General features: G+C 37.7%; 2 protein-coding genes across 4 annotated transcripts in view; one reads left to right on the plus strand and one right to left on the minus strand.

Annotated features, from left to right (window-relative positions):
* PPM1B (protein phosphatase, Mg2+/Mn2+ dependent 1B) overlaps positions 1–16877 on the plus strand; it is an 89530-nt gene that overhangs the window by 16231 nt on the left and 56422 nt on the right. The window lies entirely within an intron of this gene.
* LOC128584291 (HAUS augmin-like complex subunit 1) lies at positions 316–9239 on the minus strand. Its single transcript, XM_053589329.1, has 2 exons — positions 9132–9239; positions 316–1410 (listed from the first exon to the last, which is right to left on the minus strand). The coding sequence occupies exons 1-2, from the start codon at positions 9237–9239 to the stop codon at positions 520–522; spliced, it is 999 nt and encodes a 332-aa protein (XP_053445304.1). The 3' UTR covers positions 316–519.

Here is a 16877-nt window from a genome sequence, read left to right on the forward strand (position 1 = left end):
GGCACAAAATGCCTGATTTTCACACTGTTAGTGATGCTAAATTTGATCACTGGGGTAAAGGTGGTAACTGCTAGATCTTTCCATGGGGAAGGAACATTTTCCTTTTTTGTAATTACCAGGTGATCATGGCGTATTTTGTTACTGTATAAATCCTTTTTTCTTTCAGATGTTCATTTAAAGGATTTACTGATTTCTTTTTAAAAGATGGGTCTAGACAAGGGTCATCAAACTGTAACTCATCAGCCGAAATTGACCAAGTGCCTAGTTTTTGTAAATAATGTTTTATTGAAAGTTGGTCATGCTTATTTGTTTTTTTTTTTTTTTTTAAGAGAAAAGGGTTTTTTAATATGCAAACTTGTATTTGGGCACCAAAATGCAATATATAACAAGAAACCATTATTTTGTCAATGACATTATTATCTCATCTAAGAACACAGAAATTATATTAGTAAGAAACAACAAAGGGAAAAAAACTTAAACTGACTTTGTTAGGGGAAAGGTTGTTTATTTTGGCTCTGGTCATAGTTCCATCATATCTACTTTCTTTGTAAGTTCAGCTTCAATGGAATCTAATTCTTGTTTTGCTTCTTCAATTTTCACTTGAGCAAGAGATGGATTTGGCATTAAATCTAAATAGGACCCCAGTTTTCTCTTCAAAGGAGTAGTCTGTCGTTTTAACTCTGCCAATTTCTCCGATAATGCTACTAGAGACTGATGAGACAGAGATGCATCCGTGCCTCTGGCTGAAAGCTGCTCCTCTGCAGCTTTGATTCTGTATCTGAACTCCTCTGACTTTGCTTTCAGAAAGTCCATGTTCTGAAGACTATGGTCAACTTTGGCCCTTTCTGTAGACAGATGCAACTCTGCTTTTTTGAGATCCTCTTGCAGACATTTTTCTAATACTAAAGTTGCAGTTAGATTTTTTTCAAGTTTTTCCAGTTCGAGCTTGATTTCTTCATTTTTAGATTTGGTACGAAAAAGATTAGAGGTCAAATCATTCACTGCAGGGATAAAACTAGCTAGTGAGGTATCCTTTGTTTCAAGGACCACTGCACTGTCAACCAAAGCATTCAGATATCTGGAACCAATGCTAGAGAGATTGGCAGGGGAAAAATTCACACTCTCCACGAGAAGGTCTTGAAGATGCTTGGCTTCTGATTCATATTCACTTGCTTTCTGTTTCAAGTCCTCTATTACCAGGTAGACATCCCTGTCCCGGACTCTGTTGCGTTCTGAAAGGTGATATAAAATCTCTGTGGTCCGTGGGTTCACTTCATACTGTGGAATGGGATGATCTCCAAATATTTTTTTTAACCACGCAGCAACGTGGTTTCCCGGGGCAACCACAAGGTCGATTGGAAAGCCTAAAGTAAATGTGTAACAAATGGCAGGCCCAAAGCTGGCGAATACCTAATCATTCATTTTGAGGCTTAAAGGTAAAAAATGATATTTAAAAATAAGTAGCCTGCCAAAAAAGGCAGATTCGCGTCGGGAGGTCAAAGCGAGGGGCCTGGTCATGCTCATTTGTCTGTGCCTGCTTTCCCACTACTATAGCAGAGTTGAGTATTTGTAACAAGAAACCTTTCAAGTCAAAAATACTCTTTAGTTCTTCAAAGGAAAGTTTGCTGACCCCTGATATAGGATGTATATTTTGTTCCTGTTCCTTTTTGTGGTATAAAATTGATATTTATATAGTATATCTGGTATTTATATTATGGGCGTTAATATGTAACTTTTCTTGTGCCCTGCTGTTTTTGAAGGGAGAACTTTTTTTGGTGGGGAGACAGAATCTCATTTGCCCTGGGTAGAGCAACCTGTAGCTCACAGCAACTTCAACCTCCTGCCTCAGCCTCCCGAGTAGCTAGGACTACAAGTGCTTGCTACAACGCCTGGCTAGTTTTTTCTATTTTTAGTAGAGATAGGGTCTTGCTCTTGCTCAGGCTGGTCTGGAACTCTTGAGCTCAGGTAATTTACATGCCTCAACCTCCAGAGTGCTAGGATTATAGAAGTGAGCCACCACTCCTGACAGATAACTTTATTTATTTATTTATTGAGACAGAGCCTCAAGCTGTCGCCCTGGGTAGAGTGCCCTGGCCTCACAGCGCACAGCAAACTTTAACTTCAGGGCTCAAGTGATTCTCTTGCCTCTGCCTCCCAAGCAGCTGGGACTACAGGTACCCGCCACAACGCCTAGCTATTTTGGGGTTGTAGCCACCGTCGTTATTTGGCAGCCGGTCTGGATTCGAACCCGCCAGCTTAGGTGTATGTGGCTGGCGCCTTAGGCGCTTGAGCCACGGGCGCCGAGCCCCGATAACTGTTTTAACATGATTACAATTGTGCATTTATTCCTTATGTCCTCCAAACCCATGAAATATATCCAGTTAGTGCTATACATTGTATAAAAACCTTACATTAAAAACATAGAAATATTTCAGATATAAATGGAGTTAGAAAGAATATTGAATGCCAAAGTACCCACCACCCACCTTAGTTTAGGATATAGAACATAATCAGTATAGTTGAAGCTCCTCTGTAACCTTCCTGGATTCCATTTCCTTTCTCTCTCTGACTTCCATACCTACCTTTTAAACTTGATCTCTGTACCTGTCTATCTTCTAAGTAGCATTGGGACTGTTTTAAAAGACTTTGTATGTGCGATCATAAGCAGAATGTCTTTTATACAATTTGTTTTTTTCACTTAATGTTTTTGCAGTTCTTTGCTCTGTTTTTTCATAGTTTGCATATGTGTTAGACGGTATCCATTGTATGATTAGAACATATTTTGTCTAGTCTTTTTTGAAAGGACACTTGGATTATTATATTTATTTATTTTGAGACGGTGTCTTACCAGACTAGAGTGCCATGGCATCAGCATAGCTCATAGCAACCTCAGACTCTTGAGTTCATGTAATCTTTCTATCCCAAGCCTGGCTAACTTTTTTTTTTTTTGTAAGATGGGATCTTGTTCTTGCTCAGACTGGTCTCAAATTATTGAGCTCAAGGGATCCTCCCATTTTGGCCTCCCAAAGTGCTACTGGAATTATAGGTCTGAGCCCTTGAGCTCAGCCCTGTATTACTTTTTATTGTAAACAATGCCCTAAAACATAGTTTACATGTCTTACTATATAAATCAAAAGTTTCTCTAAAAGGCACTAGGAGTATAATTACTAGGAGTATAATTATTGTATTGTAAGCTGTACTCATCTTAGTGCCAAAGAAGTTATTTCCATAATTTTCTTCAAAATAGCTGTACTGATTTATACTATCACCAGTGGTATATAAAAATTTGTTACTCTGTATCAGTATTCTCCTATATAAATGTAATGTAATTAAAAATTTTTCAGTAGCCATGTTAGTAAAAAAAAGACAGGCGAAGTTAATTTTAAAGTAATTTAATGCAGTATATCCAAAATATTTCAATATGTAAATAATAAAAATTGATATTTTTGCATTCCTTTCAAAACATTAAATATTTAAAATCCAGTGTATATTTTACACTTAAAGCAAATCTCAGTTTGAATTATCTGAATTTCAAATTCTTACTAGTTCCATGTGATTAGTGGCTACTGTACCTTGACAGCACAGCTCTGTTCTTGTCTATGCTTGGTATTGAGGATCTTAGAGTCTCTCCTCCATTCTAATGGCATTGAACTGGTGTTTTATTGTGACTTTAATTTTGGATTTTCCTGTTAGTTTTCCTATTAGGAAATCTGCATTTTCCTATTGCTAGTGAGGATCAGTGGACATTCCCATGTTTATTGGCCTTTTGAATTTCTCTTTTTGTGTGTTTACCATTATCAGTTGTATTTTCCATTTTCTTGATTATTTTTTATGACAAAATAAAATCTTATAGGAGTAAATGTAGAATTATTTTGCCTTTAGAATGCCAGTGTTTCCTTTTGTTAATGTTAAGGAGTATTTAGGAGTTAATTAGTATGTCTATAAAATGATGGTGCTAATTAAAGATTTTAATGTAAAGGCAGCTCTAAAATATTCCCCCAAATTATACTTGTATTGAAGTGAATGCTTGTAAGGATAATACTCAAATGATAATTGGGGGAAGGGAGTAGGGTGATTGCTTTATACTTATGGTAAATAATCCTTTGTATATATTTCTTTTCTTCTATACATTTCTCCCTTGTTTCAATCATGATTCGTCTTTCCTCAACTCTAAACCTAAAACCCCCTAGGAAGAGTTAGGCTGAATGGATCTGGCCTAGAGCCAAAGATGTTCTCAAAAAGGGCTATAAGGCTAGACAGATTTGGGGAGTTGGGGTTGTTTTATGTGCATCATCAGGAAATAAACCAAGTGATACAGATTCATTAGTGTGCTGTCTATCTGCCTTAAGTGGGTGTAATCGGGTAGGTGCTTTAAATGTGAATCACCAAAAGGGAAATTACTGGAAGTCAAGGCCTGTTTGTATTTAATAAATGTTATTGGAGGTGGTAAAGGTTAATCTTTTCCGACAGAACAGTCTATATATAGGTCTCTGCCAATTTAATATTTCTGGGAATGTCAGAATAGCTGACTAGGATATGCTTTCTTAAAGAAGGTATCTTTTACGTTAATAATTGATTTCTTCAGTCCCTGCTAGGTACCCAGGTCACAAGTTAATTAGGAAAGGATAGGGAGGGCAACAATGTTAAAAGGAATGTGAATGATTATATAGGAGTAGGCAGAGGGTGGTATGAAGGGTTGGGGATTACATCAAGGAGGTATTATTTCATAGTACCTTGAAGAATTTGGTTAACTAAAAGAAAGTAGGAAAAGTTGACCCTGAAGTATGAATAAACATGATGAAGTTGGGCTATTTAGGGTTTAAGCAGGGGCAGGTTAGAGAGAAAGGCTCCTGATAAGTAGATCTAGATTGGATATTTTTTACTTTATCTTTTGGGAAGTAGGAAGCTATTACATCCTTTTGGAACATTTAAAGTATATTTAGGGAGATTAAACTGGTGATAATCTGCAGGGTGGATCAGAGGGAGGAAGGAGAGATTGAAGTCAGGGAGACCAGCTAGGAAGCTGTTAAATAATCAATACATTAAGTGATGATGCTGAAGATTAGGATGGTGGATAAGAGATACTTACAAGCAAGATTGATGGAACATAGGGACTTTGTGGTGGTTGAGTTTTTATAAGATTGATGGTTTCTGCCTTGGATTAATAGAAGAGGAATACTATTGTTAATAGAAATGGACAGATGGGATTGGGTGCAAAGGTGAAATTTTGGGTTATGTTTGAAGAGAGATAATGCTTAACATCTAGACTTAAATTCCTCTGAGAAGTCAGTATAGAGGTGATAGCCAAAGCTTTAATGAAAATGTATCAGAAGACATACATAATACTATGTTTTGGGTTGAAGGTTTGTTATGTTGGGGGGGAAGGCCTACTGCTTTCTTTAGGAGGCTGAAGGAAAAAGAAAAGTCAAATGGTTGCAAGTGTTTTGAAAGTCAGTGTAAAGAGTTTCCAGAATGGAGGAGTTACCAATAAAATCACAAAAGATTTTATTTTGAGAAGCCTCCTTGAGACCAGGCTTTGCTAATTCTACCAAGCAGGATATCAGTGTTTTGGCTGTTTTTCCAGAAATATTGGGGATTTGGGTACTGAAATGACTATGAAAACATTCTCTATACAAAATATTCTAGACATGTTAGAAATACTGTATCATGTTCCAAGGTAAAGTATTAAAGTATTTGTGCATTTTAGGACTGTAACTATACGTTAGGGTCATGTTTTGTCTCACTTCACTGCTCATAAACATAGCACTAAAATGGCTAGATAATCAAACCTATAAATAAAATTTCCTCTAAAAGCCTCATTAAACCTTGCTGTCTGAATCCCCTCCCCACCCAAATTTGCTTTTATTGTAATCTGGATTTGTTTATCTTGGAGGGAAGGGAGAACAAAGAACAGCTAAAGGTTGAACCATGTATCTTTGAACTTATCTTATTCTTATTGCTTATTGAAAAATTGTTGGGAGTAGGAAGAACAATTATTTTATTTCTGATCTTCTTTGCTGGAGTTAAAAAGGTGATCTCTGTCAGTGTGCTTGAAATCAGACTTGTAGTGAGAGCAAGCATAAAATCATGATAAAGTTCAAGGTAGCTTTAGCCCTTGTTTCATCATTCAGGTAGTCAAATACAAACAGAGACATGAACTCTTTGGTTTCAGCAACATTAGCTGGAAAAATTTAGTGTTAAGATGAAGAGAAGTAATTCTTTCAACTTTGTCTTATTAAGCTGTTAATGAATACGTCCAGGTAGCTGATATGTTGTTGGCCTGAAGTACTTTCTTGAGGCTTTACCCTAGTCTTTGTCCACATCTGTTAGGATCCAAATTTATAAAAAGGCATGGAAGCAATAGAAAGGAACAAGTTAATGATAAACACAACGTGGATGATCTCAGAGACATTATGCTAAGTGATGGAAACCAGACACAAAGAGTATGTGCTCTATGATTCCATTTACATGAAATTCTAGAAAATGTAAAACTGGTCTATAGGTAGAAAGTAGATTAGTGGTTGCTTAAGTTTGGATGGGTTGGGGAGATTGACTTGCAAGGGGCACAAAGAGACTTTCTGAAGTAAGGGAAATATCTATTTGGCAGTACTTACACCAGTATACATATGTCAGAACTCATTAAACTGTATACATAAAATGGGTGCATTTTATAATATCTTAAAAAACAAAACCAAACTACCAGCGGTCTTCAGCAACAGGCGTAAGTTGGACAGATGAACAGAACTTTACGGGTTGGGCTTACATCTAGTAATCTGAGGTTTTAATAGTGAATTAACTTTTTTTTTTTTGACAGTGAAGGTGTCTAAGGCCAGTGATGCTTTTTAAGCATCACTTATAGGGAGTTATACCTATAAAAAGATAATTTAGATAAATGCAGTGATTTTACTACACTTCAAATACATTAAGCAAGCATATATACATATGATCAACTAAAATGTTCTGATAATATCTGGTTAAATATTTTTTTTTCCAGTTTTCTGGTTTCAGAAGTCATTGGAAGGATTTCAGAAATGAGAAAAATTTCAAAGTGTATTTAAATACATTTGAGCTTAATTGGAAAAACCTTACAGTTGAAGATGTTATTATCCATGGGATAATCATTCTATAAACATTAGATATTGTCTCATCTCTTAATTTATATGTGGATATTGGACTTGGGTCATAAACTATAATTTTTTTGGCTGTTTGAATATGTCTGATTTTGTTTACAGGTTTGGTTGGGTGTAATACAGTGGACTAAGGTGTGATTGATGGATTATGATGGTAATGATCGATAATACTTTTCAACCATTTTATGCCAGTGACTGAAGCAGTTAACCTGCACTAATCTTGCTCAGTTACTATAATGCAAAAACTCCCATGATGAGTTAGGTCATTAAATATGAAATGTCCAATTTCCAATTAAAAATTTATTATATCTCAGACAAGGAGTACAATCAAAAGTGTGCACCTAAACTATTGACATTATTTTTGTCATCTTAATAATAGCTTGTTTTTGCCAGCGAAGAAGCCTGGAGGGGGAGTGATGCTGAATATCAAAAGGCATTTTCCACAGCTTGTTCAGAATTGAATATCTTTCCTTGCAAGAAGTGGCCCAAAGTCTGGAAGAAGTGGTAGTCAGTTTGGTGCAAGGTCTAGTGAATGCAGTGGATGCGGAGTTTCCAAGTTCAGCTTTTTTAAGCAGCATTGTTTGTGTGACATGTGCTTGATCGTTGTCTTGAAAGACGATTGGCCTGTCTCTATTGGCCAGTCTTGGTTGCTTAATGGCAAGTATCCTTATCATAGCGCCCAGTTGGTTAAAGTAGACACCTGCTATAATTGACTGACCAACTTTCATGAAGCTATAGTGGATAATATCAGTGCTGGACCACCAAACAAACACCATTAGCTTTTTTGTACTGTGTTTTGGCACTTAATCTTTATCCAGCCAGCCATTGTGCCAAACACTTGGAATTGTCCAGAAGAACACATTTTTTATCCCACATAATGTAGAAGTGGTTCACCTCTATGCCATGGCAGCAAAGAAGGGCAAGCTTCCAGATTTGTGTAGAACCCATCTATCCACTTTTACATTGCTGATTTATTTCAAATGTGCTAGTATTGTTGGAATAGTAGTGTTAAACCTTGCTGCTAATTCATGTGTAGGTTGGGATGGATTTGCTTCTACTATAGCTTTCAGCTCATCATTATCCACCTTGACCTCAGGTTGCCCATGTGGGCGATTTTCAAGATTAAAACCATCAGAACGGAACTTGTTGAACCATCCATGTACTGTGCATTCATCACCACATCCTCCCCAAATACTTCATTGATGTTTCAAGCTATCTGCACTGCATTGGTTCCATGCTGGAACTCATATTTGAAAATAACATGAATTTTTGACTTATCCATGGTTTCACAAAAATTGCTATAAAAAAAAATTGAAAGACAATCCTAAGCCAAAATGTGCTTTTGAAAGAATGACGATGTACCTTCACAATACAAATAAAACAAGAAGTATCAAGGTGAAATATTAGAGATATCAACTGTCAAACTTAGTACTTAAGGAAATGGGACATTTCACACTTAATACCCTACATAAGTTCTTTTATTACCCCTATCTTTAAAATGAGACATCAGAACCTTGAGAAATTAATTGACCGGGCCAAGGGCACACAGTAAGTAGTTGAGCTGGCATTTGAATTCAATCCTAGTTCTTGCTACATACTTTTTTAATGTCAAAAAAAAAAATCTTGGGAGAGAGTGGTGATTTGAAAGAGAAGGGCATAATTTGAGATTTCTGTAGGTTCTATGTCCCATAATGAAATGGATCTTTGATACCAAAGAATCTGGCATTTGTAGCCTTTTTTTTGAGACAGAGTCTCACTTTGTTCCCCTTTGTAGAGTGCCGTGGCCTCAAAGCTCATAGCAACCTCAAACTTTTGGGCTTAGGAGATTCTCTTGCCTCAGCCTCCCAGAGCGGCTGGGACTATTGGAGCCCGCCACACACCCAGCTATTTTTAGAGATGAGGTCTTGCTCTGGCTCAGGCTGGTCTTGAACTGTTGAGCTCTGGCAATTCACCTGCCTCAGCCTCCCAGACTGCTAGTAATACGGGCATGAGCCACCACACCTGGCCTGGCATTTCTAGCTTGTGATGGCCCATGATGACAGGTATGAGTTCTGAGGTAATGGCTGTGCTGATGATTGGAAATAAAGTTTCTGCCATTTCCAGGGTCATTTATCCAACAGTCTGGCTGTTTGCCTTTACAGGACCCTTCTTCCTCTTCCTTATCCAAACAATATCCTAGATGGCCTCCTGTATTTTTATGTCATCATCTCAAGAGGGATTCCTCTGGAAGGCCTTAGGGGAGCCATATTCCCTGAGTTCTTACATGCTTATAGTAGTTGTTTATACTCTTTATACTTGAAAATCAGTTTTGCTGAATGTAAGATCCTTGACAAACACTTTCTTTTATTGCATATATCTAATGTCCTTGCTTTCTGGCTTAGGGCATCACTGTCAAAATTTGATGACAGTCTGATTTTCTTTCCCATATATGTGACTTGGTCTTTTGGCTGGATGCTGAAAGGATTTTTTTGCTTTTTCAAGTCCAGAAGTATAATTATAATATGTCTTAGTGTTGTCTTTTCTGGGTCGTTTTTTTGCCTAGATACATAGTATGCCCTTTCAATATGTTATTTTATTTCAGAAAAACTTTCTTTTAATTCTTTTAATTGACATGATAATTATACATGTTAATTGGGTACACAGTGATCAAATCAGGTAATTAGCATATCCATTATCTCAAACATTTATCATTTCTTTGTGTTAGGAACATTCACTGTCCTCCTCCTAGCTATCTGAAACAATATGATATATTGTTGACTTACAGCCATCCCACAATTGTGAGGAAAGTTTTCTTGACTCATAGTTTTTAGCATTTGTTTTGTCACATTACTTTGTCCTTTTTTTGTGAACTTCTGTTATATTTGTATTGAATCTTATCCATCTTTACATCAGTATCTTTTCCTCAAATCCTTTTTTTCTCTTTTCTTTTTTTATTTTTTGTCACCCTCGGTAGAGTGCTGTCACCTCACAGCTCACAGCAACCTCCAGCTCTTGGGCTAGGGTGATTCTCTTGCCTCAGCCTCCCGAGTACCTGGGAATACAGGTGCCCACCAGAACACCTGGCTATTTTTGTTGTAGTTGCCACTGCTGTTTTAGCTGGCTAGGGCTGGGTTCGAACCTGTCACCCTTGGTATATGGGGTCGGCACCCTACCCACTGAGCCATAGGCGCCACCCATTTCTTTTATGTTTTTGAGACAGAGTCTCACTTTGTTGCCCTGGGTAGAGTGCTGTGGCGTCACAGCTCACAGCAACTTCAAACTCTGGGCTTAAGCGGTTCTCTTGCCTTAGCCTCCCAGGTAGCTGGGACTATAGGTGCCTGCTACAACGCCCAGCTATTTTTAGACATGAGGTCTTCCTCTGGCTCAGGCTGGTCTGGAACCTGTGAGCTCAGGCAGTCCAATTGCCTCTGCCTCGCAGAGTGCTAGGATTACACTGCTTGGCCTCCTCAAATCCTTTTCATCATGTTATCTTTTTTCTTCCTTTCCATCTTCTTTTTAAAATTTTTTTATTGTTTGGGATTCATTGAAGCAGAAGTTCTCAACGAATTCCTGTCGCGACCCACAGGAATTGTATTAATGGGTTGCTGGCATTAGGAAGGTTGAGAACCACTGCATTGAGGATACAAAGAATTAGGTTACACTGATTGCATTTGTTAGATAAAGTCCCTCTTATAATTGTGTCCTGCTCCCAAGAGGTGTGTCATACACCCACCTTTCCCTTTTCTCCTCCCCCTCCCCATTCCCCTACCCGCTCCTTGTATTAGCTCATCTACTGCTTTCATATTAGAATAAAGTATGCTGGGTTCTTGCTTCTCCATTCTTGTGATGCTTTACTGAGAAGAATGTGTTCCATCTCTATCAGGTTAATACAAAGGATGTAACATCTTCATCTTTTTTAGTGGCTGTATAGTATTCCATGGTATACATATACCACAGCTTGTTAATTCATTCCTGGGTTGTTGGGCATTTAGGCTATTTGCACATCTTGATGATTGTAAATTGAGCTTCAATAAACAATCTAGTGCAAATGTCCTTACAATAAAAGGATTTTTTTTCTTCTGGGTAGATGACCAGTAATGGGATTGCAGGAAAAAATAAGTTGTATTAGTTTGCAGTAATGGGATTGCAGGAAAAAATAAGTTGTATTAGTTCAACAGCAATGTATCCATCTTCTCTTTCTGATATTATCAATTATGTTTGTTCTTGTATTCCTCTCTAGTTTTGTCATTAGTTTTGGTACTATTTTTAAAATTTCTTCTAAGTTCTTTTAGTCTCTCTTTCTCTTTTCTTTAAGTCTGAGTCTCATTCTGTCACCTGGGCTAGAGGTGTCATCCTAGCTCACCATAACCTCAAACTCTTGGGCTCCAGCTATCCTCCTGCCTCAAGTCTCCTGAGTAGCTGGGACTACAGGCCTACACCACTGTGGCAGGCTAATTTTTCTATTTTTAGTAGATACAGGGTCTAGCTCTTGCTCAGGCTGGTGTCAAACTCCTGAGCTCAAGGGATGCTCCTGCCTTGGCCTCCCAGAGTGCAAGGATTACAGGTGTGAGCCACTTTTTACTTTTTTTGACTTTTTTCTTAATTACCTAATTTCTGTACATTTTCTGATTGTGATTTTTTTTCTTTCACAACTTTTATGTTTTTCTTCATTTCTTTTTTTTTTTGTAGAGACAGAGTCTCACTGTATCGCCCTCCGGTAGAGTGCCATGGCGTCATACAGCTCACAGCAACCTCTAACTCTTGGGCTTACGTGATTCTCTTGCCTCAGCCTCCCGAGCAGCTGGGACTACAGGCGCCCGCCACAACGCCCGGCTATTTTTTTGTTGCAGTTTGGCCAGGGCTGGGTTTGAACCCGCCACCCTCGGCATATGGGGCAGGCGCCCTACTCACTGAGCCACAGGCGCCGCCCTGTTTTTCTTCATTTCTTTTAGTTCATTTTGAAATAATAGGTTACAGGTTTCCTCTGTTTAGAAGACACTTTTTTCTTAGTGTGCTTTCTTTGCCTCTAAAGACTTTATTTTCCAGATTCTCATTTTTCTTATAATTACTTTGTACAGAATTGGACCATGATCCTTTTTGTTGCTTTTTTTTTTTTTAATGGAAAATGGTTTTCCTAAACTTTTAGGAGGTTGGGATGGGTACTGTTTTGTTTTTTTTTTTTTTTTTTTTTCCAATTTATATTTTCTTTCTAGCAGTTTCTCTTTTGTATAGAGTTGTACTTAACAAGGGAGCTTTTGTTTGTTTTCAGAGTTTACAGGACCTAGATTGCTTCAGCACTATCAGACCTTATTGTACAAAATATTTTGGTCCCCTTGCACTAATTTACCAGTTGGATCTTACAGACTTCCCTTTCAGTTTTGGTTGTTACTGAATTGTCCTGCCACACTTTCCAGTGAGTAACTATTGCTGATGTTAGTGTTTCTCCTATCTCAGAATCGTTAGAAGCTTGTTTGTCCTTCTGCCTTTTATTTTTGGTACAAATGCTGGTTAACACTTGGGTCTTATAGCAGTTGGTGGTTTGTGGGGGGCATAATACCTTTGTCACCTAGATGTGGTAAGTGTTGTCCTTGGTCTTTGGGGAAGAATATTAAAAATAAGCTACTATTACCATTACCCCTTAGAATTTTCTCCATGCACATGTTCCTAACTACTTAATTATACTTCTTGCCAGGTAATTGGATGAAATTAGGCCATTTCAGTGAAGAACATCCTCAATTTGCTCTTTAATATTCTACCCCTGTGGTTTTGGAAGCAAATATCTGCATAAAGTAGGATTAATAAGACAAAATAATTAAGTAATTGGTTGGAGATTTAGTCTCCAAAATCATGCACAGCTGGATACTGGGGATAAGTTTTACATAAGTTAGGTAGTCCTGGATGACCTATCCCAAAGCAAGTCCACAGACCTGCTTTCTCACCAGGACCTACGATAACCCAAATACACAGCTTTTCTTTTTTTAAATCACGTAAGAACAGTGAAGGGCATACCTGTAAGTCCCAAGAGAAAGGGAGAGAATTAGAGAACTTTTTGACCAACTTTGAATTAGGGGATAGTGATTAAGAGATTAGATTATTATAACCTAGGTGTCTAATTAAGCAACTGCATGGGTTGTATCTTAGTTTTTCCACTTGATAGCTGTGTGTCTTTGGCAAATTTCTTAACCTCTGTATGTATATTTTATCATTTGGAATGATAAAATAACAGTTATTATAATAGTTATTTTTGTTGTGAGAACTAACTTGTTGAGAACGCTGATATTTAAAAGTTTATTAAATGACAATTTTATGGTTTTGATATAACCTGAATGTATATTTTTCACTTTTCAGATCTTCATGTAGCCTAATTTTTAGAAGACTATGCATACTGTAATATACCCAGACAGTGATGATTTTTTTTTCTCAGATTAAATTTACAGCTAAAGTAAAATACCACTGTCAGCAAAGCTGTTCCCATTTTATGACCTTTTTTTTTATTGTAAGGCTTGAAGAGGGATTAAAAAGTGGTACTATTGTCCAGAATTTGAAATTTCTAGTTGTGCTTTTGAGTTGGTACAAGAAAATCTAAATTATTCTCATATCTGATATTTCTCAGTTACAAATCAGTTTTTTTTTTTTTTTGAGACAGAGTCTCACTATGTCGCCCTCGGTAGTGCGCTTTGGCGTCACAGCTCACAGCAACCTCAAACTCTTGGCCTTAAGTGATTCTCTTGCCTCAGCCTCCTAAGTAGCTGGGACTACAGGTGCCTGCCACAACACCTAGTTTTTTTGGTTGCAGTTGTCGTCGTTGGTTTTTTTTTTTTGTAGAAACAGTTTAACTTTATTGCCCTCGGTAGAGTGCTGTGGCGTCACAGCTCACAGTACCTTCAACTCCTGGGCTTAGGTAATTCTCTTGCCTCAGCCTCCCAGTAGCTGGGACTACAGGTTCCTGCCACAACGCCCAGCTATTTTTTTGTTGCAGTTTGGGGCTCGGTTTGAACCCGCCACCCTTGGTATATGGGGCCGGCGCCCTACCCACTGAGCCACAGGTGCTGCCCTGTCTTTGTTGTTTAGCAGGCCCAGGCTGGGCTCCAACCCACAGCCTCAGTGGATGTGGCTGTTGCTGTAATCACTGTGCTACGGGCGCTGAGGCAATACCAATCAATTTCACAAAATTAGTGATTTATTGAATTTATTTCTTTTTATAATCTTGTTCTAATCTAGAGCTATAGTTTCTAGCATTTTTGGAGGAGTCTTAAAACCTGACCCGCCTATTTCCATCAGTAACGTCTCTTTTCTGTTAGAGCTGGGTATGATCAATTAGTTTTCCAACTATTATAATAAAAATGATATCTATTTAACAATTATTCAAGCTCTTTTGAACTTTATCAATTATTTCAAAATTGTATGCAAATGCCACTGATACTGTAATCTATCAGAATTGATTTAGGAGAAGAGAGGACTTTTAATTTAACCCTGAAAGTATTAAGAACTGAAAGAAAGGATCAGAGCAACATAGTCTGTTTCAGTGAGTTTACTGATGAAGGTTGTTTTTCTTTTACTTCTTATACAAGTAGTGTTTAGGATTGGATGAAGATATTTGTGAATGAATATATTCTAGAAAGCCCTGGATTGGCGTTACTAGTATGTGACTTTCCATTTATTTCTTTGAGCATGGCATCTGCTGATAATAGCTCTTATTACTACTATCATTTATTTTAGCAACATTGTAACAAAAAAGCCATTAATTTAGGCAGTATGTCTAGAAACAGGCTTGTTGTGAAGAGTACTTGCATAGTCACAGAAGTATTTCTTGATAATATTTAGAAGAATATATGGCCTCAGTTAAAATTTGAAAATAGTGGTACTGCTCCAAGCATTTCATGTGTCTAAGCTTTCAAAATTCTTTTTTTTTTAGGACACATTAAAATTTGTTTTAATACTTCTTTGGGGAAAAAAAAATAACACACTTGTAGTGAACGAAAAAGAAACATTTTTACACTGTTATTTGTATCTACCATGCTATGAATTCATAGGGAAGAGGTTCCAGTAGCTCAGGGAGGCACCATGCCATTGAATGTGACAAAGTGTTGATTGACTTTTGAATTCATGAGAAATAGGATCCGGCACCTTGTATCGCTGTTACATGGGGTCCTGTGTGCTATGCTGTACACCTATTATGCCATGAGCTCATGGGGAATAAATAGGTTCTTACACCTAAAGACATGGGTCCACTGGTACTTCTGTGTGCTATGTTATATCCTTATTATGCCATGAATTGATAGGGAATGGGTTCCAGGAGCTCAGGCTCCTTTCTGTTAGTTCTCACAAAGTGGGCTTCTCTGGGTGGAGCAAGCTGGCGCTTCAGTTGAACCCAGGTACCTTTCTCTTTGGCTTCCTTTGTTTTCTGATCATTTTCCTTCACACGTTTCAGGAAGCTAGCTCGGCTCCTAGAGTGCTTAATATGCTCAATATGAACATTAATCCTCTTGGCAAGAACCTTGCCCTTAACTTGTTTGTTTACAACAATGCCAACAGCATGCTGGGTAACATTGTAGACTCTTCCAGTTTTGCCATGGTCACATTTGTGTGCCATGCCTTTTTGAACAGTACCCATTCCCTTGATGTCTACAAAATCACCTTTCTTGTAGATTCGCATGTATGTGGCCAAAGGAACAACTCCATGTTTTCTAAAAGGCCTAGAGAACATGTATCGGGCGCCTCTCCTCTTTCCCTTTGTGTTTGTCATTTGGTGAATTACTGGAAGATGGCATCTCTGGCCGAAAGGCTTTCAAAATTCTTATAACAACTCTCTGAGAGTGGGTTTTATTCCCCACATTTTATAGGAACTGAATCTTTTTATAGGAAGGATTAAGTAACTTGACTATTATTTCCTAGCATGTAGGTAACACATTCAAATTCAGGATTGAAATTCAGCTCTGGTTCTAAAGTCCTTGCTTTTAATGGCAAATGAATAGAATAGAATGCCCTGAGGAGATATGTTATTTTAAGAGATATTGGCTGAGAATTTTTTAGATTTGATTAAAACTATATCATCTGAGTCATATTCTCAACCTTAAAGTAAAATGTCTAAAAATTTAGGGTGTTTTGTCAGGGATCTGGGGCTATATGTCACAGCATAAAATTAAATCAGATTGTATGTCTCTGTTATTGAATTACAAATTTTTAGTATTCTGGCTAGTTTGAACATAGCATCTCACCACTGCTATTTTGAATTCTATAATTATTATTTGTTATCAGCAACTATGTTTCCTCTAAATTTATTTTGTAGTAGATTTCTTCATTCCTAAGTGCCTTTTTCTTACTTTTAGAACTGATTTTTTAAATCCAGAGCAATATGCTTCATATTCTTAAACACAATAAGAAAATAAGGTTGTTTTAACTTTAACTATCTGTTGAAGTAGTCTATACAGCTAAGTAAAGCTACTTTCATATTAAACAGTATTTTAAAAATGTAAGGCTGGGTGCGATGGCTCACACCTGTAATCATAGCACTCTGAGGGGAGGTTAAGGTGAGAGGATCACATGAGCTCAGGAGTTCGAGACCAGCCTGAGCAAAGTGAGACCCCCCATTTAGAAAAAATTCGCCTGGTGTTCTAGCAGGCATCTGTAGTCTCAGCTACTTGGGAGGCAGCGGCAAAAGGATCACTTGAACCCAGGAGTTTGAGGTTGCTGTAAGCTAGGCTGACACCATGGTACTCTAGCCTGGGTGAGAGTGAGGCTCTGTCTACAATAAAAGAAAAATGTAGA

This window comes from Nycticebus coucang, chromosome 4 (genome assembly GCF_027406575.1).
Source record: "Nycticebus coucang isolate mNycCou1 chromosome 4, mNycCou1.pri, whole genome shotgun sequence".
Lineage (NCBI taxonomy): Eukaryota > Metazoa > Chordata > Mammalia > Primates > Lorisidae > Nycticebus > Nycticebus coucang.